A 21,644-nucleotide genomic window follows, 5' to 3' on the forward strand; every position below is an offset into this window, starting at 1 on the left:
CTCCCCTACCCACCGGGCGCAGCGCAGGTGGCCAGAAGCGACTGAGCGGCTCCTTCTGCTTTCTCGGTGCTTGTTCATCTGTCCCCCCCCCCTCACCCTCCTTTCTTTGCCTTTTCCTCCCTCCCCCCCCCCCCCCCACCTGCGTGCGCTCCTTCCTTCTCTCCCTCCTTAGAGTTTGATTACAAAGAGATGGGGGGGGAGAGAAAGAGAGAGAGAGAGAGACGCTGTGTAGGAGGCGTGGTGTCAGCACCAGGGCCGGGGCCAATGGGAGGCTCCCCCTGAGCCGGTTGCTAGAGGTCTCCACGTAAATCAAAGCGCAGGGAGCCAATGGGGGCCGGAGGGAGGGAGGAGAAGGGACGCGTGCCTTTGCAGTGGGCTCTGCCAAGCGGACTTGCGGGGGAAGCGAGCGGCGAGAGGAGCCCGAGGCGAAAAAGTAGCTGTCAAATGCGCGGCTCCTTTAAGCGGAGCCCTCAGTCCGGCTCGGAGAGTCATGGCGACCACAGCGTCTAACCACTACAGCCTGCTTACCTCCAGCTCGCCCATGGTGCACGCCGAGCCGCCCGGGAGCATGCAGCCCGGCGCCGGCTACAGAGACGCCCAGGCTCTGGTGCAGGCGGACTACGCGCTGCAGAGTAACGGGCATCCGCTCAGCCACGCTCACCAGTGGATCACGGCGCTGTCCCACGGAGGCGGCGGCGGCGGCGGGGGAGGCGGCGGCGGAGGCGGCGGAGGCAACGGCGGGGACTCGCCATGGTCCCCCAGCCCGCTGGGCCAGCAGGACATCAAGCCCTCGGTGGTGCAGGCCGGCGGCCGGGGCGACGAGCTCCAGCAGCAACAGCAGCAGCAGCATCACCAGCAGTCGCAGCAGCAAGGCAGACCCCCGCACTTGGTCCACCACGCCGGGAGCCACCACGCCGCCGTGGCCGCCGCCGTGGCTTGGAGGACCGGCGGCTCGGCTCACTTGCCGCCCGGCATGGCCGCGGCTAACGGCGGCGGCCAAGGCGGGCTGCTCTACGCTCAGCCCCCGGGCTTCACGGTCAACGGGATGCTGGGCTCGGGCCAGCCGGGCATGCACCACCACAGCCTGCGGGATGCCCACGAGGAGCCCCCGCCGCCTCCGCAGCAGCAGCAGCAGCAACAGCAGCAACAGCAGCCCCCTCACCACCCGGATCACCTCGCGCAGCAGCAGCCCCAGCACCCGCATCACCACCCGCACGGGGGCCCGCCGCCGCCGCCGCCTCCGCACCACCACCACCACGAGGCGCACTCGGACGAGGACACGCCGACCTCGGACGACCTGGAGCAGTTCGCCAAGCAGTTCAAGCAGCGGCGGATCAAACTGGGATTTACCCAAGCGGACGTGGGCTTGGCCCTGGGCACCCTCTACGGCAACGTCTTCTCGCAGACCACCATCTGCAGGTTCGAGGCGCTGCAGCTGAGCTTCAAGAACATGTGCAAGTTGAAGCCTTTGTTGAACAAGTGGCTGGAGGAGGCGGACTCCTCGTCCGGCAGCCCCACCAGCATAGACAAGATCGCGGCGCAGGGGCGCAAGCGGAAAAAGCGCACCTCCATCGAGGTGAGCGTCAAGGGCGCCCTCGAGAGCCATTTCCTCAAGTGCCCCAAGCCCTCCGCCCAGGAGATCACCTCACTGGCGGACAGCCTCCAGCTCGAGAAGGAGGTGGTCCGCGTGTGGTTTTGTAACAGGAGACAGAAAGAGAAACGCATGACTCCCCCGGGAGGGGCTCTGCCGGGAGCCGAGGACGTGTATGGGGCCAGCAGGGACACGCCGCCGCCGCACCATGGGGTACAGACTCCTGTGCAGTGAACTCCGCCCGGGGCGGAGGAGGAGGAGGGGGGGCTGGGGTCGAGGGGGCCGAGCCCACCAGGCCTCTTCCCTCTGACCCGACTCCTCCGATCCTTTTTTGATTGTTTCCCTCCCCTTTAAAACAAAGCAAAAAGCAGACAAAAACAAAAAAGGAAGGAAGGAAGGAAGGCGACTGCACTGAACTATGCTTGAAACGGTAGTGAAGTGGGTAAATGAATGAGGGTGTGTTTTGACCTTTACAGGAAAGTAACCTGGCAATGGAGTGCAGTGAGTATACGGAGGGATGTGTGAGGGGCGAGACGGTGCCTGACCCTTACTTCCACCCGCTGCCTCGCAGCTCGAGCTCTCTTTCTCTCTCTCACTCCCTCTCTCCTTCCCTCTCTCCCCATCTCTCCCTCCCGCTCTCTCCTTCCCTCTCTCCCCATCTCTCCCTCCCTCTCTCTTTCCCTCCCCTCCCTCCCTCCCTCCCCCTCTCCCCCCCTGTCTCTTTCTCTCTCTTTCTTCTCGGCAGCCAGGCACAGCCCCCCCCCCCAGGTTCTTAAATCAGAGAGGAGTGAAAAGGAACGTTGGGCTTGACTTAGCAGCCCAATCCTTGAGGGTTTTAAACCAGGTGCACCTCCAACACTTTTTGGTCTCGGTTTGGGGGGGGGTGAGGGCAAACGTGTAGGTAAGAATGAGGGCTTAGAAAGGCCAAGCTGGCAAATTTATGCTGCTGGAAATGGATGTTTGCCCATTATTTATCTCTTTCTCATTTGCAGGTGGGGAGGGGGAGGAATGATCTGCATTTTCTACCTGGCCCAGGGTAGGCATCCCTGTGGATCTGGCCTTTCTTTTTGGTGTGGGTGTCTTGAAGTTTGAGGGCCACCTTTGGTGGAAGTCAAGTTTAGTTTGCTCTTTCTGCCGCCTTTAGCCTGCTTTTAGAGAGGGGGAGTGAAGCCCTTTAACCTTGTGTGAAAACCAGTAGAAAGAAGAACAGGAAAGGTGGGGAGGGGATAAGTAACAGCTTCTTCCCAGAAATGTGGTTCTGAAATTATTCAGCAGTGGAGATCACCCTTAGTTGGTATGTGGGATTTGGGAAAGAAAGATGGAGAATGAAGACTTACCCTTCTCCCAAGTTGATAAGGTTCTTCAGCTATAGCCCCATTAATCCCAGCCAGCATGCCCTAGGTGTCCTCATCCAACCTCTCTGAATGTCAACTGGGGGGAAAGTTGAAGCATTTGGGCAAGCCACAATTAATTGATCCAAAGGAGGGGGGAACGGAGTGGACCGCAGAAAACTCTGGCAGTTTTTTCCACCAGAAAGAGGCACTTTGTGGAGAGGATTCTAACAATGGGATAGACGAGAGAATGGGGGGGGGATTGTTTCACTTGAGAAAGGTCCCTCTATAAGCATTGCATGCCCAGCACTACCTGAACCTTAGGACAGTGAAAGTGGCATCTGCTTTTCAATGTGAAAGGGAGAGGGGTGGGATCCCCTGAAGGCAAAACCCTTCATTCTGGGGAAAGGGAAAACCTTGCTGATCAAAGTAACAAAGCTCAGAGGAGCAGCTCTGTGATCCTAAGGTAGAGTATTTCCCTTTGATTTGCTTTATCAAAGATTAAAAACCTAAGGGATGCCCACTTTAAATTGGGGCTGGCTTGCTTCCACCTCCTGAGCTTCCACTGTGAGTTCCAAGATGCATCCATGGCAAAAAGAAAAAGAAAAGAAAGAAAAGAAAAGAAAACTCACCCTAGATTCACTCATCTCAAGGGGAGGTTTGACTTCAAGGGAAGGACAGAGTGGTTCTATCAAAAGAGTGCTTCCTTTGGATGGAATTCACCCCATTGAAATAAGGAGGCATTCAGGCTGATAAAGGAAGTCAGGTGTTCATTCCTGGGAATCTGTGGGATTGATTTCCAAATCAAAAATGACTGTGAAGCTTTGCTTTCAAAGTCAAGGGCATAGTTAAGGAGGCGGTCCGAGCTTAGAGCTTAACGTTGCTGAGGTCTTGTGCAGGTGGGAAAATTTCCCTCTAGGGTTTGGCATCCCAAATGCTGCCTGACACATCAGCTTAATGTAGATGCGATGAAAAAGACCAGCTTTTAACTCTACCAGTCCTTTTTTCCCTTTTATTTATTTATTTTTTGAAGAGATTTAAGTGGAGTGGGAATAAAAACCAACCTAAATGACATTTTTCAATTCCTCCTTTCCCTGCTCCTCTGGGGTTCATGGTTTTAATGGGTACATTGACTTGATGGAAATGGTTCCTTTCCCCCAAACAAACCAAAACAACAAGGCAGAAGGTTTGAGAGAAAAGGGAATGGCGGGAGGGCCTTGAAATTGTGTATTATATTCCATATTAGGGGTAACCACTGAAACTGTGATCGTAATTCATTCTGAAACATCTACTCAGCACAAAAGGGGGTGTCTGTGTAACTTTGTTTTCTAATAATTTTTACAAAAAAAAAAAAACAAGTTTGCCTGATGAAATTATTGAAAATCCTGAGGCCAGCTGAATCTTCTCTTGGAGAACTTCACAGATAAAAACGTTGGTTTAGGTCAGTTGGAATTTCAGAATATTATGGTCTCCAAGAGTTGCTCTAAACCTCAGCCTGACACTGGATTTTAATCTCCCCCGTTTCCTCAGAAGACAAATGTAGCTTTCTAGGCAGTCTTTATTCTATGTTCACATTGTAGGGATTCCCCCCACCCCATCCAAACTATGTGGGTACTGATTTCTTTTTGAGACTATTGTGGCTGCTGTTGATTATAAGATGGAGACAAACTCCTTATCTGTTGGTATTCAGGTCAGGGAGGAAGAAGGGGCAGCAGGGGGACAGTGACACTTATGGGTAAGGTCAAAAGAAGGAGTTTGGAGAAGGCAGACCTCCTAACTCTTGGCAAGATTTACCTAAAGATAATTTTTAAAAAAAGTTACCAAGCAAACCTTACCACTCTGTATATATGTTTAATATTTGTCCTTCTAAATGCAGAAATAGTTGAAATGTTTCCTTTTGTCTATTTTTTTCTTTTTCTTTTTAAATGCTACCCAGGGAAATATTTTCATATCATTTTTAAGTGGCCTGCCTCAATGTATATTTATTTCTTCTAAAGCAAACAGGTTCTGGAAACTGTGGGAGTTCTTTTTCTGTAGCTTTAAATGAGTAGGTAAACAAACAAACAAAAATTCTATATGGGATGTATATTTTTTTTGGTTCAGTCTCTTTAAAGAAATACTTTGTTTTTTGGTACATTTGGATGTGCTCGTGGGGAAAAATAAAAGCGCAGAGATCCTTATATATTTATGTTAAAGTAATATTTTATTATCTACATAAAACAGAAATACACAAGATCTTTATAGTTTCTTCGACTTATTGGCATGTCCTTTATTTATTTATTTTGTTGTCGAGGAGGGGATATTGAGTGACAAACGTGTGTGTGTGTGTGTGTGTGTGTGTGTACTTCATTCTTTCAAGGGGAACAGAAATTAGTTATTTCTGTTGAAATGGACTCTCTGACTCCTATCCCCAACCCTTTTATTTTCATGACATTTTGGAATAAACGCTGCCTAATGGGTAAGGCATATTGTTCTGGTTTTGGTAGTGTAATGATGCTAGTTGGTATAATGCAGCAAGAATATAGGCCTGCAAATTTAATGGGAGGTTTAAGTTGATTTTGAAGCTTGGGCCTGCCCGTGTTCCATGGGTTAGCCAGCACAATGTGTGATTGCATGCCCTGAACATTTCTCAGGGACCAGAGAGATGAGGAATTCGGGCATCTGTTTGAAGATTGGACAGATCTAGCATATAGGGCAAGCAATAATTCGGGGGGGGGGTGTAATGTGTCTTGATATTCAGATGTTGTGCCATTTGGGACAGGAGCTTAGTGGCTTTTGAATCACTCCTCAGATAGATGGTGGAAATCTTTAGAGATACAGGTTTTGGAGAGAGATCACAATAGTACAATTGGTGTTCTTTTTCATAACAGATACAGTGCAACCTCTCTCTCTTTCTCTCTCTCTGTTTCTCTCTCTCTCTCTGTGTCTTACCCTTTCTCTAGAGGTTATCTGCATACATGCTATTTTAATTAAACAGTTTCAGTCACAGAAATGTTTGCATTCAGCTGGGAGTCCTCACAGATCCAGTTTAGGTGGGAGAAGTTCTTATTCTCTCTTAGGAGACCAAAAACTTCTGTCAAAAGCGATTGCACGCAGTCTTTTTCTTTTTTAGATTCCCAAAACCTAAGCTGTTTTTTCTGCCTATCTGCCTTCCTTGAGGGGGAGGGGGGAGCATAGCAAATCTGTTGTGCGGTTGCAATCCTTTCGCCTGCTTCCTCTCTTTTTGAGACTACAATATACAGGAGGATTTCCAAGGTGCGGCAGAACCCTGGGGTTTGACGCCACTTTGGAGCTGCCCTTTCGGGGCGAGAAGATTTCCTTTCCCAGCAGTGGGAATGCGTTCTGGGTGTCTCGAGGACCTGAGCGTACAAGGAGTAGGACTTTTTTTTCCCTTCTCAAGGCGAAGCACAGAATCAGGCCCGGCTTTGCTTGCGGCCGTTGTTGCGACCGGGTGCGCCTTCGAGGGCTGGTGTGGTAACCTTGTGAGCACAAAAGCCCCGCTTGCAAAGAGGCAGAAGAAGCTGGGAGAATCCCGCTGGCTGGTTTGTGGGTCGAGGGTCTCCAAAGGAGCAGGCCCAGTTTTGCGGGTGTACCTGGGAATGTATGAGTTTCGCGGATCTCTGGTCCTTCTTTAACGCCCCATATTCTCCCTCCCTCCCTCCCTCCTCTCCCCCCCTCCTTTAACGGTAGTTTCCAGGCTTATTAGATTTAATCATCTTTTCTAACTCCTAGTCAATATTACACGCGTCCCAAACAGATTCAGTTAAATGATCTTATCAATAGTCTGGAAGCGAAGTGACAGCAAGAAGGAGTGTTCTGCGACCGCAGATATGCTGATGGGTAAAATGTTTAAGCTGGGTATGGATTGAATGTCCTTTTGGTCAATAGCTCGCTGAGTTGTTCGCATTTTTTAAAAAACAGCGGCGAGTGAGCGAGGGCGGGCGGGCGTCTGAAGCAGTGAAAACTGGGCAGCCTCTGCCCTCTGCAGGACACCCGAGCGGCCTCTCTGCAGCGCTTTTTCTTCTTCCCAAAGACCAACCGGACGAGGGGGAGGGGGAGAGGAACGGGAGGGAGCGGGAGAACGCTGAATCTCATTCCAGGAAGGCCTCGGCAGACCCAGGTGGGATTTCATCCCGCGCCCCTTTGGGCTCTGGTTTGCAGGCTTGTAGAGGAGGGAAAAAGGCGAGTTTGCTTGAAACATACGCGCTCCACCATCCCGCGCGCGCGCCGGCCTGTGCACGCGTGTATTCCCCCGCTAAGTCTCAGCAGGACAGTCCCCGTCTGTTGCCTGTTGGGGAAACAGAGCAGCGGCGACTCACTGCAGAGAAAGGGTCGGGCTGCAGGGAGGGGGCGGGGAGGAGAGCTTCTTCTGAAAAGGCCTCCTTTCACCCGCACCCCCATCCCCCTTGTCCAAAGGCAGCCGCCACAGTCTGAAGTCTCTCAGGAACTTCTTTGGCTTAAGCCAGGAAAGGGCCTTTATCTCCATCTGCATCTTTAGCGCTTTATCCCGAGAGCTCTCTGGAGAACCACAACGGGGGGAAAAACTTGCCCAGGCAAAACGGAGGGTCCTCCCCCTTTCCCTCAGTCAACTCGACAAGCGCGGTCCTTTCGGTTTTTGCGATCCCACCCCCTCCATCCCGTTTTCACATCTTTTGACAGTAGTGTCGATTTTGTGGGAAACCTGTCCCTCTCACTCAATGGCAGTAAATAATCAAAGTGAGCTGGGCGAAAGATGGGGTGGTTTTTTTTGGGGGGGGGGGAAACCGGTGGGGTTAAACTTTAGAACAGAGTGCTGGAAGAGCAAAGCAGGAGGCTGCGTTGGTTGCCAGAGCTTAATTCACCTCTCGCCTTTTGGGGGACGGGGGACGGGGGACGGGGACGGCAGCCAGGAGTTGGGAAGTTGAAGCTGAAAGTCGTGGAGAAGGTCGCTTATTTATTTGGGAATGTATCCCGAGCTTAAAGGGGGGCTTGAGGAAGAAAAGCAAAGAGTAATCGGAATAAAAAGAGAGGTTTGGAGAAGTTTGAGGAAGACGAGAGAAACAGTGGATGCGCAATGTTATTGTGTTATCATCCCCACCATCAGTTATTTTGCCAAAGAATAGTTAGTAATTGAGCCAGACTTGAACCAATATTAGGTGGGAATTTTTTCCCCTGAATTAAAAGGTATTAGGAACAATTGAATGTATGTGTTCATCTATTTTAACGTGTGGTGTTTTGTTTTGTTTTGACCAGTTCAAATAGGAATCGCTTCTCTTCCCTTTATAAATCGCCTTCTCCCCATCCTAAGTTGTCGGGGTTCATGTTTACATTTCTGGGCCAAGTGATAAATGAATATGTAAATGAGGTGTTTTTTTTTTTTTAATGGCACAGGGCGTCGGGCTTTACATGAGAAAAGAGCAGCTTTCTAGCTAGCCACAATCTCGATTCGCAAAGCGATTGTGCTCGTTGGTGTCGTTGTCATTCCAGGAGGACCGCAGCTTCCTCCACCCCCCACCCCACAAATGTACCTTTACGATCTAGGGCAGGGACACAACCCGGGCGCTTTCCGCTGATTTTTGTTTCTTTGTTTTTAACTTGGTGTCGTTTTCCTCTGTCCGAATCTGAGCCTTCCCTTGCCACGGTTAAGGTTTGGGGCCCTTTCTCGACTATCCTCCCGATTCGGTTCGAAGAAGGGGAGAGGCAAGCAAGAATAGAAAGCAGGTTTTGCAGTTTAATTTGCCCTGCGTCTTTTAGGTGGACGACTTCTCAATTATAGGGGAGAAACGACGAGTCCCCGTGCATCAGATTAGGCTGACTCGGAGTCCCCCATCTGCATGCTTCGGTATGGATGGCAACTTAATTTTAGTGGGGTTTTAGTCAGTGCCTCTCTAGGATAGCCGGTATAGTCCTCCGCATGGATCTCAATAGAATTAGAATAGAATTCTTTATTGCCCAAGTGTCACTGGACAGACAAGGAATTTGTCTCCCGTGCATAAGCTCTCGATGTACTTATAAGCAACAACGTGGTGGGTAAACATCTGTACGTGGAAGTAAAAACCAGGGACACCGTCTGTATCCTTTTCGTGTGCATTTCACCTTTCGCCCTTGAAGCGAGCTAGAGATGCAGATCCTGACATTGGGGAGGGTGCGGGAAAGAGAGCGCCCAAGGTGTAGCTTCGTAATTGGGGCAGCAATACCAGGCCAAAGCAGTCGCTAGCCCGTTTGTTACACTGTGCGCCTCTCCTGCTTCTGCTGAAGGCAAAAGAGCAACCGGGTTGAGGAAAGCAGATTTGAATTCTGAAAACGAAGAACCGGGTTCCGTACTAGGCTCTGTCAAATTCTCCCCAGGATAGAGAAAGCAGGGCGATCTTCAGGGGCAGATGAGTAATTGCTGGTGGGAGGGCGTCTTTTCATCCCTGGCTACCTTACAAAGAATGCATTTTTCATCCGGCTGCCCATCCCTAGATTGCAGTTACGGTTACCTGGAACTTGAACTCTAGCCTCCGCGAAGAAAGCCCCATTAAACACAGTGCGAAGTAACTTCTGGGCAACAGGCGTAGAAGAGGGAAGGCCTGGATGTCTAGGAGTTAGATGGCTGGCCCACCAGATAGGAACCCCGTTCAATCAGGCCTCTCTAGGCTCAGTAGAAAGCATTAACCTCAGGATGGCCCTGTGATATTACAGCACAGCAGCAGCCCAATTCTGTTATAAATGGAGAGCAAAGTTCTAGGAAATGGGATGAGATGTTTTTCCAGGGAAGCAGGGCTGTAGCGTGTTTTACTATAGTGGGTGGTATCAATCTAGGAAATTCCTAACCTTATCCCAGGTTAGTAAACTACTTTAGCCCGTTTTTATTTAAAGAGAGCCAGGAAGAAGCCAGCGAGGCCGCTTCTAAAGTTACATTAGCGTTGTTGGAGTTGTGACTTGGTTGCAGGACTTGAGTTGTGAACAGACATCAGCTAGTATAATGCGAGTGAAAAAGCAAGAGTGCCTTATATGTGTTTCATTAATGGTACCGGTTTGTTTTTGAAACGTAGTCGTTATAATCCGGTTTTATTACTGCCTGACGGCCAAGAGTGTCAAGATGCCGCAAAGAATGCCGATTTAAATAATAATAATAATTACTGGGGCTACAAAGAGTTTTATTTTGCTAAGAAGTAATCCTATTGCTGTAAATTCACGTTTAGATTGCAACCAGAGAGGAAATGAAAAAGATTTCCCAACATTTTCTTATTAAACAACCTTGCCAGCGAGGTTTTGGGTGCTGGGATAAACTATTGATGCAACTATTGAAATTATTGGCTTTTTTATTCGTAACTTCCTCAATCAGCAAATCTAGAATGCTTTGTGGATCTCTTGGAACGCAGAAAGAATAATACATAGGAAATCTTTTTCGCTTCTTGGTCTGTCCTTGTGGTGTTCAGGACAAAAAGAATCACTAAGACCTCGTCCATCCATTGGGGTTTGTATCTGAAGAAGCTCCATTGATTTGCAAAGGGTATTGAAGGAGATCTTCCGTGGGTAGCCCAGGCTCGAGGCCATTTGCCGCCTTGCTGTCGAGGGTGACTTTTCCTTTGTGTTTTGTTTGTTAAGCGCGAAAAGTTAAGGCAGCAGGCAGAGACGAACCGAAAGTGAATGCTGGGGGGGGGGGGGGACTATCCCTTGTTCTGCCAAAAAAAGAAGGGTGTTTATAGTGCTATTTTTTTAAAAAAAAATTGCAGACTCATAGCTAGTAAAATTTGAAAATGCTACCGACTTCCTCCTGATTTTAGTGGAAATAACTTCTCTTACCTCTGTGCTATTTGCCCTTGTTTCTGTGTGGTGCTTCTCCCGCCCACCCATCTCCCCCCCCCCCAAAAAAAATAACAGTATTTAAAAATGAGGCTTTCTAGAACCTTTGCGTTTGTAGACCCTTCAGTACAAATAGTTGGGAATGTAAACAGTCAAGCAAAAAGTTAGGAGATGAACCGGAGCAGGCGGGGGAAGAGAACTTTTATACCTTGCCCCGTAAACTTCAGAGGGTGAATGTCTTTCTCCCTCCCCTCCCCGTCACCAAACTTTTATGGGAGGCAAAACAAATAGTAATATAACAGTAAAAGGAAAGTTGGCGACGCGTTTCGGGGCAGAGCATTTCCATTCTTGAAACCACTCCCAGTGGACGTGACCGTGCAATTGTCTTCTCCACTCATTTCCACCCACCCATTTTCATAGGCTTTGATGAGCTGAAAAGGCCTGAAACTGCCTTAAATTCGCGGAAGCCTTCCCGATAGATAAGCTGGATCTTCTTAAAAGCCCAGCGGGCCCTTCCAGTTCCTAAGACAACCCTGCCTGCCCAGAGAGCCATTTGTCCCAGCCGGATCTTCGGCTCCGTCAACCAAGTCCCAAGTTCCCAATTTCCATCGGCAGGTGCCCCCAAAGGAAGTGTCTGCCTCGGTGCAGTCCAGCCTCTCCCCAAAGCCCAGCCCAGACTCCGAGCAGCCCCAGAGTAAAGTTTGGGGCGACTTGACCTCCCCTTCTGCTCTCCTCTAAGCTTCCAGGCGCTTAGCGCCAACTCTGGGTAGGCTCCAGCTCCGCGGTCAGTCAGCGAGGTGTGCCAAGAAGGAGGGCGCTATTTATTTCCCTCTGCCTGTGGCTTGCGAAGACGTTCAGGCAGGCACAATCATTACACTAATTTGTATTTGATTGTTTGGGCGGACGAGGGGTGAGTTTTATTACGCTAAAGCATTCAAGCACGCACGCACCACTGATTAGCAGTATACATTAAATAAAGTTGTTTGTACACATTGTCTTACCACATATAGGCAGACTTATTATTCTAATTACTCTAATTAGGGCCTTGCGATGGCTTCTGTTTGATCTAGAGAGACTTGGCTCCGCGCTGGTCCTTTTTAGGAGGGGGAGGATATAATTCGCTCCCTTGAAGTTGTCACATTGCCCCCCTCCCTTCAAAAGACATAAAAGTGCCGGCAACTATCACTCTTGATTAAAAGCGGGCGATTTACGCCTTGGTTGCGAAAGAAAGGTTTGGGGTGGAGGGTTTGGGATGCTTCTGAAGGTGTGTCCTCCCCCCACTCCAGCAATATTTTTTTGTTTAATGTTTAAAATTTAAACGGGAAACTAACATTCAAACGAATAAGATTTAACTTTTTCTTTTTCCCATTCAAAGGGGTTTTTTCCCCTCCTTTTAGGAATGGTCTAGGTTAGGGTGAGCGAAGTCTTTAAACAGCGAAATCATCTGCTTTTTACTGCTTTACTTGGAAGGAAGCTCCCCTCTTGCCTATCCATCGGTATTGTCAGTGATGCTCCCCCCCCCCCCCGACAATTGCGCGAAGGTAGAGATTATTCTGGGAAAGTTTGCTTTCTTAAAAGTAAAATGAAGGCAAAGTCCCCTGCTCTCCGTTAATCAAAGAGGTTGCTTTCTTATAGCATAAAATTGAATAACTGGTTTATTTTGGGCTAGTTCTTTTTCCCCTTCCCTCCCGTCCAAGAATAATGCAGATATTTTTATTTCTCCCTCTTTGAAATCAAATATAGTACTGATACTGTCTGAAAAAGAGAACCATTACCCCTTTGCTCACTCTCGAATTGTAGCAATTGCTCTAATTTACAAAATGTTATTCTTCCTTCCTTCCTTCCTTCCTTCCTTCCTTCCTTCCTTCCTTCCTTCCTTCCTTCCTTCCTTCCTTCCTTCCCTCCCTCCCTTTCTGGAAGCAAGTCCAGCTGCTAAGTCTTAAGAGTCCCCTTTCCAGCCTCGACCAGCTCCTTGGTGAAGGAAACCATCAGCTCACACCCACCCACGCCTTTTCTTTCATAGATGCTGCCGTCGGTCTTTCCCCGAGGAGCCACTGGTTTCCTTCTAGGCGCATCCCAGGTCACAATCCTATCCTCCTCCTCCGTCAAAGGCTGGGAGTAAAGGCAGAGTTGCTGCTCTCCCCGCTCCTGAAGTGCCCTTTCCCTCCCCGCTCGGGTCCGAAGTCGAGATGCAGCTGAGTTTGTGCTTTTGCGTACTCCACCAAGGATGCACCCGAGCGACCTTTTGCGATGTTTTGTGGTAGTGGGCGGCCCGTCCCGTCCGGCCGGGTTTGTTTGTGGAGGGATCCTCGCAGATCCCCGGGGCTTCGGCAGGCAGGGCGCACGCCTCCTGCCTGCCCTTTCCCTCTTCTCTTGCCTCCAGATCCTTTGTCACGGATCGGAGTCAGGGGAGGGAAAAGGCCAAAGGGTCTTGGAAAGGATCCGAGGGGCGTCCCGGAGGGAAACAACCGCCGCAGCGCCCAGCCGCTTTGGCAGAAGTCCCAGCAGGCAACGGCATTGGGATCAGGCCTCGGCTGGAGCTTCGGGTCTCCCAACCGGGAGAGATCAAACATTCTCAAGCAAGACTTGAGCTGGCAGACTGAAAAGGACGAGGGCGGGGGGGGGGTTAAGAGAGAATCCGCGGGGGGGGGGGTTAGAGCCAGCCAAATGCCCCTCTGCCATAAAGATCCTCTGTGCCACAGGATTTATCCTTCCCCCGAGAGTTCATTGTGCTACACAGCCTGGCTGCCCTTCTCGCATGAATCTGTTTTGTAACAAAGTCTCCCCGGCGCGGGTATTAAGAGAATAAAGCCTCCCTCCCCTTCCCCTCCTCCTCACATCCCCCTCCCTTTGATCCCCTCGCCCATGCAGCAGCTGCTCTAGAGAGGCGCTGCTTCCGAGCCGCGCGAAAGAAGCCAAAATAGAACTTGAGCGCCCCGCAGCGGCCCCGAGGCGAAGTTAAGCTGGGGGGGGGGGGAAGGTGGTGGGGGCGAAGGGGAGGAGAGAGAGGAAGAGACGGGCCAAAAAAGCAAACCAAAAAAAAAAAAAGCAAACCGGGCGACCCTCCCCCCCCCCCAAAAGCGCCCCTTGTGCTCTTTGCGAAAAGAAAGTAGGGAAGTTTCGTCTTCCTACTCGCTTTGGAAGGCGAGTTCGTGGGCGTTTGACCCGGTTTGGAAGGGCAGAAAGGTTAAGAAGCAAGTGGGGGAGGGGGGAGAACGAGAGAAGAAGAGCGTCTTCTCCAGATTCTCTCTCGACCGCTTCTGGCTTTGCTTCGCAGCTGGAAGAACATTAGGATTCTGGAGGGAAATAGCTTCCATAAATAGGAGGAACAGAAATATGGCTCTCGCTTTCTGCACCAGGCCCAAGCCTGATTTTCCTGGGCCATGATTAAAACTATTTTGTGTCCCTGCACCACGCCACTTTTTTTTTTTTAGCAAGGTTGTGCCACAAAGTTTTGGGGGCAGGAAAGAGATCTTGGGCACCTCACCTTGGGGTGGTGGAGCTCTTTTTATGTTGCCTGGCATCTGCAATTCAAATGTACTGTAATGTGCTGTTAGACCTCATCGTGTGCATGAGGTCTAACAGAAAAGCAGCCTGTTGGCTTCCAGATGTTTCAGCTCCCACTTTGCCCACCTGACCCATGACAAAAAGCTTTATTTGAAAAACATTTTTTTTCTTCCTCGATTTCCAGAGATGGCCTGGATTAAGTCCCTGCAATGTTCTTTGCAAGTTTTTTCAGAAATGCTTTGCCATTGCCCATGTCCTAGAGCTGAGAAAGAGTGACTAGCTGAAAGCCACCCAGTTGGCTTTGTGTCTAAGACAAGACTAGAACTCACTGTCTCCCAGTTTCTTGCCTGACACGAGCTGTTTTAACTCAAAATGTTTAGAAAGTATTGAATTGCTGATGCTGGAGCAGAAGGTTGGTTTGATTTGTTCTGACTGGGCTCCATGTGAATTGTGTGTTTGTATATGTGCCTGAGTGGCATGAAAAAAGATGAAATGTTCTTCTTAAATATTAGGTGACACTATGCTTGGAAGGAAAGACCTGAAGGATTAGGTCTATGATTACACAGCAGTCCAGGTGAAAAAGAGCCTCGAGGAGCAGAGTGAGTGATTTCAGAACTAGTGTTTCCCTGACTGCAACGCAGTTGCTAAAGTTGCTAAAGGGCTTGAGATTAATCCTTAGGGAGCTTCCTGTCTCTGGATATATCTCTTCCTTTCCTTTTTCATGCCTAGATGTGATTGTTTTGTCTTCCAGGAGTGTTGGATCTGCCTTGAAAGCCATCTCAGCTAGTGGCTGGTGCTACATCTTGTAGGATTGTGCTGTGTGTGAATTGTGCATTTTGGGAAGAAAGAGATAAGGACACAATAAGATACAAAATGCGACTCAGCTTCTTTTCTAGAGGATTTCTATTATTTATTTTATTCAATATTTCCCAGAACAATACCTTGGCATAAATTAAATCATGGTGGGTTTGGCAGCATATGATCACTCATTTTTTACCAGCTGTCTTAAAGTTCCAGCCTGATGTTCATTTTATTCCTGGGAATAAGTCTCACTAAACATGAAAAGTCTTGCCTTAGAGGGAACGTGCATAGGAGTACATAACAGAGCTGTTAGTTTTATGACTCTGTGCATCAACTACAAGGAAAGAAACTCATGAGCTTACCTCCATAACATTATCCTTTTGAGAGACCACTCCTCAGGGCCTTAACAAATGCCTGCAGTGATATGTAAGGACTAGCAATTGTGGAAATGTCATGTTAACATTACAGGGTGTGATGTTTGTGTTGTATAAGAAGCCAAAGTTTCATTGCCCTTCTGCTTATGTCCCCAAAGTGAAAGCTCACAAAGTCCTACTGACATACATAAATTTAAATACGTTACCATCCAATCATGGAGCAATTTCGTGACTGGTTTATATATTTATTTCCACATTTCCTACCTCGTTCTGTTTAGCCCAAAAGGCTAAATGTGTTGATGTGGCCTTCAGATGCATTTCAGTTGTGAAAGCCATGCTTGTGTAGTGTGTACGCAGCATAGCTAATGGAAGGCACATTTGTAGCATAGGGCTTTTCCCCTGGAATTAAATGGACAGACATATGATCCTCTAAATCTATTTGCACAGGAGCATAATCATCAATTAGCACAATGAAGGCTGCTGTAGGATTCTCCTTATCTCATTGTTATCTTTATCAGGCAATTTGTTCTCAGTTCCCTCTCCAGGAATTGGAAAAAAATGAGTATTGTAAAGTACATAGATCTTTGCTGAATAAGATGGGTGAATCTGCTGTCCAGAGACCAAATGCTAATGCTGAGTTACTCTTGAGTCATAAATATGTGTGCATTGGAGCCATGGCCTGGTCGGTAGGTCCTTCCCTTTTGTGTCAGCCTCTGATAACTTCTAGTCTTCTAACTGAAGCATCCAAGCTCCTTGAGAGCTGCTTATCAAACCTGGGGATAAATGGAGCGCTATGCTTGAAACAATTAACTCACGTCTCCAAAATAAGCCATGTTATTGCTATTATAGGTATTGCTCCTTTTTTACATCTTGGGATCCTATCTGATTCTCATGTACCAATAGAAGTGTCTCTCTATCTTTCTGGGTGCAGTTTATAATACATAAAATGTTTGTGGCTCTTAGAATAATCGAAATGCTTTAGGCAGGTTGATATAAGTAGTAGATGTCTATATTTCAGGTTAAGCAAGAATTTTCAAGTGGAAAATCCTCATATGAGAAAGATGAAATACTGCCAACTTTTTTTAAAAAAAAAATTTTTTAGGAATTTTGTTGATGACCTCTTTGTTCTGTTAATGGTAACGTATGTGTTTTTTTCTAATTCCATGAGCCCTGATATGGACTAGCTTTTATAACATTCAGTGTAATTCAAAAGTGAAACATAATCAAGTAGCCAAAAGTGAATCTAGTGGTCAAAAGTAAACATAATATAAGTGACAATTCAAAAGTAGTCACAATTGAAAAGTTAATATAATATTAGAAATTAAACCACCCAGATCTCTGTAACAAAGGCTACATATGAATATAGGTGCAGATTTACATCTGAAACAGTTTCAGGTTTTTGAAAACATACTTTATTAGAAATTTAACCAAGCCTCCCATTTTCCAATAGTGACAATTTCTCTGTTATTATAAAGATACATGCTAAGAATACAGGTGGGCAGACGGGCAGCTATCCAAAGAACTTAGGAGTCAGATACACAGTTATAATATCTATTAAGAAACTGATGAACGTGTTACAAATGCTGCAGAATAGTTTTCCTATACATTATTCTTTGTTCATCGTACACATATGGACATATTGAAACGCAAATTTCTAGAAAGGGAGAATAAAATTTTAAAGTGATATGAGCCCCTTTCTGTAGGAAAAGAAAGTACACATCTTTACAATGTTTGCTGTTCCCAGCAAGATAGTAAAGCCGCTGACTTTAGTCCATCTAAGATTTGAATATACCGGTATCTTGGACAATCATGTCATAGAAGCATACCTTTTTTAACTTTTACCAGTTCTTTTAGTTGATTTGCAAAATATCTCAACATACAGCCCTGGGAAGTTACTCACATACTTCTATACTATAAAAGAGGAAGTAGTCTATGCCAGCAATTGCATGACTTAATATTTCAGGTTAGCTTTTACTTGCAATTCAAGGATTTTTGTTTTTCAGGTTTTCAGGTCCATGGGTACTTTGGGCATCTAATATATAAACGTGATGGTCTAAATGTTATTTATCAGTGGCCTCACACTGCACATGCATTTTATGCATGCACAGAAACTATGGGAATCATAATATATTATGGTCATTAGGAAAACAGTATATTTTATTTCATTTTATTTATGTTTACATTGTTGCGGGATATCCTGACATATCTAACATGTATCTAATAGGTATCTGATATTAGGCTTCCATTTCTGCCATTTAAGATAGTAGGGAAGTTTGCAATTAGGGTAATCATTATTATTATTATTATACTATTATTTCTACTCTTTTGTGTGCCACCTCTCCATATCTACAGCCTCAGAATGGGCACATCTATCTCAACCTAGGGGTAGCTGCAGTATCTCAGCCTTCAGAGAGCTCCATCACATATGGATAGTTGCATTCCTAGCCAGCTGGCATGTTTGTCTGTTGTTCTCTGGGTAGAGAAATCACATTTTGCTTTTTTTTTTTCTTCCCCCTATTCATTTCTTTTAAAGCCCTTTCCCCAAGTCTATTCTTATCGGAACGTCTTTGGCAACCTATGAAGGTTCAGAGGCAGCATTTGTTTCTTCTTATTACAGGAACAAGACTGGGGAGAAGCTCTCCCCCTCTCTTCAAGCCACCCCTTGACAACGTTGCTTCAAAGCTGCCTTTAATTATGGAACCACTGGCTTGATAGTCGGCTAGAAGATTGCGGCCTTCCCTTCACAAGGCATCTAAATTCAGCACACTCCCTAGCTATTCCATGGGCCCTAATGGGCGTTTATTATAATTATTAAGGTTCTATTATTATTATTATTATTATTATTATTATTATTATTATTATTATTATTATTATGTTTGGGGGGGCTTCAGATGACACGCTGTCCTCGCTCACCACATCACGTTTTTTTTAAATCTTTCCCTGCCTTTGATTATTGCTACTGGTGGTGATAATACGGTTTTCTTCATGGAGTCTCTTGTTTCTGCTTAAGACACAGTCAAAAGAAAGCTACTCATTTTTGCAGGATTGCTTTTCTTTTTGCCTTTTCTTTTCCAAAGCTCCTCCACTGAGAACTTTGCCTCACAAGTTGGAACAATTTTAAACGTGCAAAACCAACCCCTTAAGAAATCTTTGGCGGAGAACAGCGCTATCTACCAGCATATGCCTAAATCATGAAATATATTACATGTTTACTTGAACAATCACATTTCGGGTGACACCTAGACAAGAAAAGCTCATCATCATGCTTCAAACCATTCTGAATCTCACCTCACTAAATTCAGTGGAGGTATTCAAGAGTAATTGGTCAAAGGGTGCAGGTTTTTTTTTTTTTTTCATTCTTCAAGTGATTTTTTAAAAAAATGACCACACAGGTCATTTGGAGCTGTATGCGTGCAAAATTATAATTTATTGCTTGGTTGCTGTGACAAGAGGCAGGTGCCCATTTGTCACCAATCCAGAGAGGTAATTCACTAGAAGCTAACTGTGGTCTACCTGCAGCTGAGGACAGATGACAATTCCTTAAGGGGCAAATCTCCATAAAAATGTATGGTATGCTCTGAAACTGCTCTCGATAAACTAGTGTTAAGTTTTTCAAACAGTATCATCTGTCCTGCAGGAGGTATCAGAAAATATGAAATGTATAAAGACAAAATAGGTGAAGATTTTTGGGACCCTAATTTGAACTTCAGAAATTGTCCAATAAAAAAAATGTCACATTACCTTTTGATTCACTTATTTTAATACGAATCAGTGTTCCACTTTGCACACATGAAAGGGAATCTTTGGCCTCTACAGAGGCAGATAAGGGTGTAACCCTCCATTTTCCTAAATCAGGGGTGTCAAACCCGTGCTGTCACGATGGCGTTGCATGACATATTGGGACTTTTTCCCCTTTGCTAAACCAGGAGTGGGCCTGGCCTGCGCATGATGCATCCGGCCCATGGGCCACAAGTTCACAGCCCTGTCCTAATTCATCTTCCCCTGAAAAGAAGACACAGTTGACAAGGAGGTAATATTATGCATGGTGGGTTTGTTTACACAGACAACCAATATAAAAGTTAGCGCTCTGGTATGCAGTGCTGCGACATGCATAAAGCTTCGTTATGACCTCAATATAGAATAGATAGACTCTTTCAGTTCTTACCTTACCACAGTTTTCAAGTTCAAATGGGGGAGGTAATTCTGTAGCATGGTTGCAGAAGTTGCTATAGAATGTCCTTTGTCTATAATATAATCAGCCCATAATCTTTCGGTACCTTCTACTTGAAACCCATCATACAAAAATCACAACATGTAAATCAAGAACGTTTTCAAAACCGAGCACTCGTCTCCTATCCATTATAACATTTCCTGCCCAAAGCAATCTCTTGATTCCCCTACAATCTGGGGGTGTGTGGTGTTATGTTATTTATACAGGCTAGAGGTAAGCAGTAGTTAACTCAGCACAGTAAGCAATATCATCACTTGTGTCTCAGTTGCTTTACAACACTCCAGATCCCTGCACACTTGAAGATGAAGGAGAACCAACAACTTTCCAAACACAATAGCATTGCAGCCCAAGCCTTTGTCCAACTAAAAGGTGGAAATAAGGTTTGTCTCAAATGTCCCTGCATTCATTGTGCGCTATCAAGAATTTGCTCTTTTAGAAAAGACCTGAAATGGCTTTTTTTTTCTTTTTTTCCCCAAGTCAATAAAATGCTCAATGCCAAATGTGTGTAGTTATTATTATATCTGTTCCATCACCAACACCTTCACATACATGGAGAATATTTATGGGTCTACATTAAATGGCTATATTCCATAAAAGAAAGCCTTCAAATCATGGAAACATAATGAATGATGATAGGAAAAAAAATGCAAAGATGATAATGTCCCTTTCTGGTTATGTTATTTTGTGATGCCCTGAAGTAGAGATGGATCCTCAACAGATCAAGGCAAGACTCCCTCCTGTTAGGTTGAACTCCACAACGCTGACTGATGACTTCATGAACTTGTCTTGGCTACTTTGCAACATGGTTTGTCTTGGCTGTATTTAAGTTGACTTTTTAAAAATTCTCACTACTTTGCTGCTCTGGGTTTTTTCTGGTAGTTTTCCATCCAAGTACTAGCCACAATGGACCCTGCTTGGTCTTTTTTCAATATTAACCAAGGTGGCTGACATTGTGTGACACACAAAAAGAATAATCTCACCTTTAAACCTATCTAAAGCAAACCTGTTGAAATTCTGCAACTGGAAACTGAATTGCCCAAAGTACATTTTATTAGGCTAATTAGATTATTATTATTTATTATTATTATTACTACTGACCATGTGAAAAGTAATAAAGCAGAACATCATCTTCCCTCAAGTCCTAGAAAAGTATTTTTTTCAAGAATGTTTTAAGATATGTGGACTTCATGGTGGCTGGAGAATTCCGAGAGTTGAAGTCAATGTTGAGAAACACTATTTTAGAAATAATAAACAGGTTAAATATCCCCAATTTACATAATTTTGTTGCACGGGAGTTACACTCTTGGCACTTAGAAAATGTGTAAAACACTACTCTTCTGCCAGGTTTTAAATTGTTAATTAATGTCAAGTCTAGTGCTAGTTGTAATATGTGCTTTCAATTCTTTATATCTTATTTAAAAAAATATATTCATTGCTTTCTTGCATACTTTCCAGAATGGGCAGGCAGGATATAAATCCAATGAATAAAGCATGCTAACATGTGCCAGGTTTCAAAATCAGTCAATCAATCAGTCAGTCAGTCAATTTCTAGCTGTAAAAACAACAAGCTAAAAAAACCCTAAAAAAGAAAAAAAATCCTTTGGTATAAAAAGCAGACAGGAATATCCTTGAGGCCCTTGGATATTATGAAAGCTGAAAGATGATTTCCGGGGGATACAAGAAGACACCCAGGAAGTCTCACTTTTAAGGTAGGAAGGATCTGGTATGACAAGTGAAGAAATATAGGTCAGCTTTGGAAATCGCTGCCTCCCTCTCCTTCCAGCTGCCTGTCTAAGCTCCCCAGAGGATTATTTTAGCTCGCTTGCACCAAACAAGAGTAAGCACGATACTGGCAACCTTGGTTATAATGTGGCCTCCACTGATCCTCATCTGAGTATCTAGGCATGATGTGGAAGCAGTAGCTCTTTCGTTGATCTCAACCCATAGAGCAGTACAGGTAATCCTCGCCTAATGATTACAACTGGGAGCAGCAATTCCATTGCTAAGTGACACAGTCATTAACAAGGTGTCAAGTGGCC

General features: G+C 46.0%; 1 protein-coding gene across 1 annotated transcript; it reads left to right on the forward strand.

The window, feature by feature from the left end:
• Window positions 1-490: 490 nt before the first annotated feature.
• Window positions 491-20,086, forward strand: POU3F2 (POU class 3 homeobox 2; the record flags this gene model as incomplete). The annotated part of the gene is made up of 2 exons (XM_081943389.1): window positions 491-1,576; window positions 17,992-20,086. The coding sequence occupies 2 exons, from the start codon at window positions 491-493 to the stop codon at window positions 18,064-18,066; spliced, it is 1,161 nt and encodes a 386-aa protein (XP_081799515.1). The 3' UTR covers window positions 18,067-20,086.
• Between the last annotated feature and the right edge of the window lie 1,558 nt (window positions 20,087-21,644).

The sequence above is a fragment of the Natrix helvetica genome, assembly GCF_964273705.1.
Source record: "Natrix helvetica genome assembly, chromosome: 2".
Taxonomy (NCBI): domain Eukaryota; kingdom Metazoa; phylum Chordata; class Lepidosauria; order Squamata; family Natricidae; genus Natrix; species Natrix helvetica.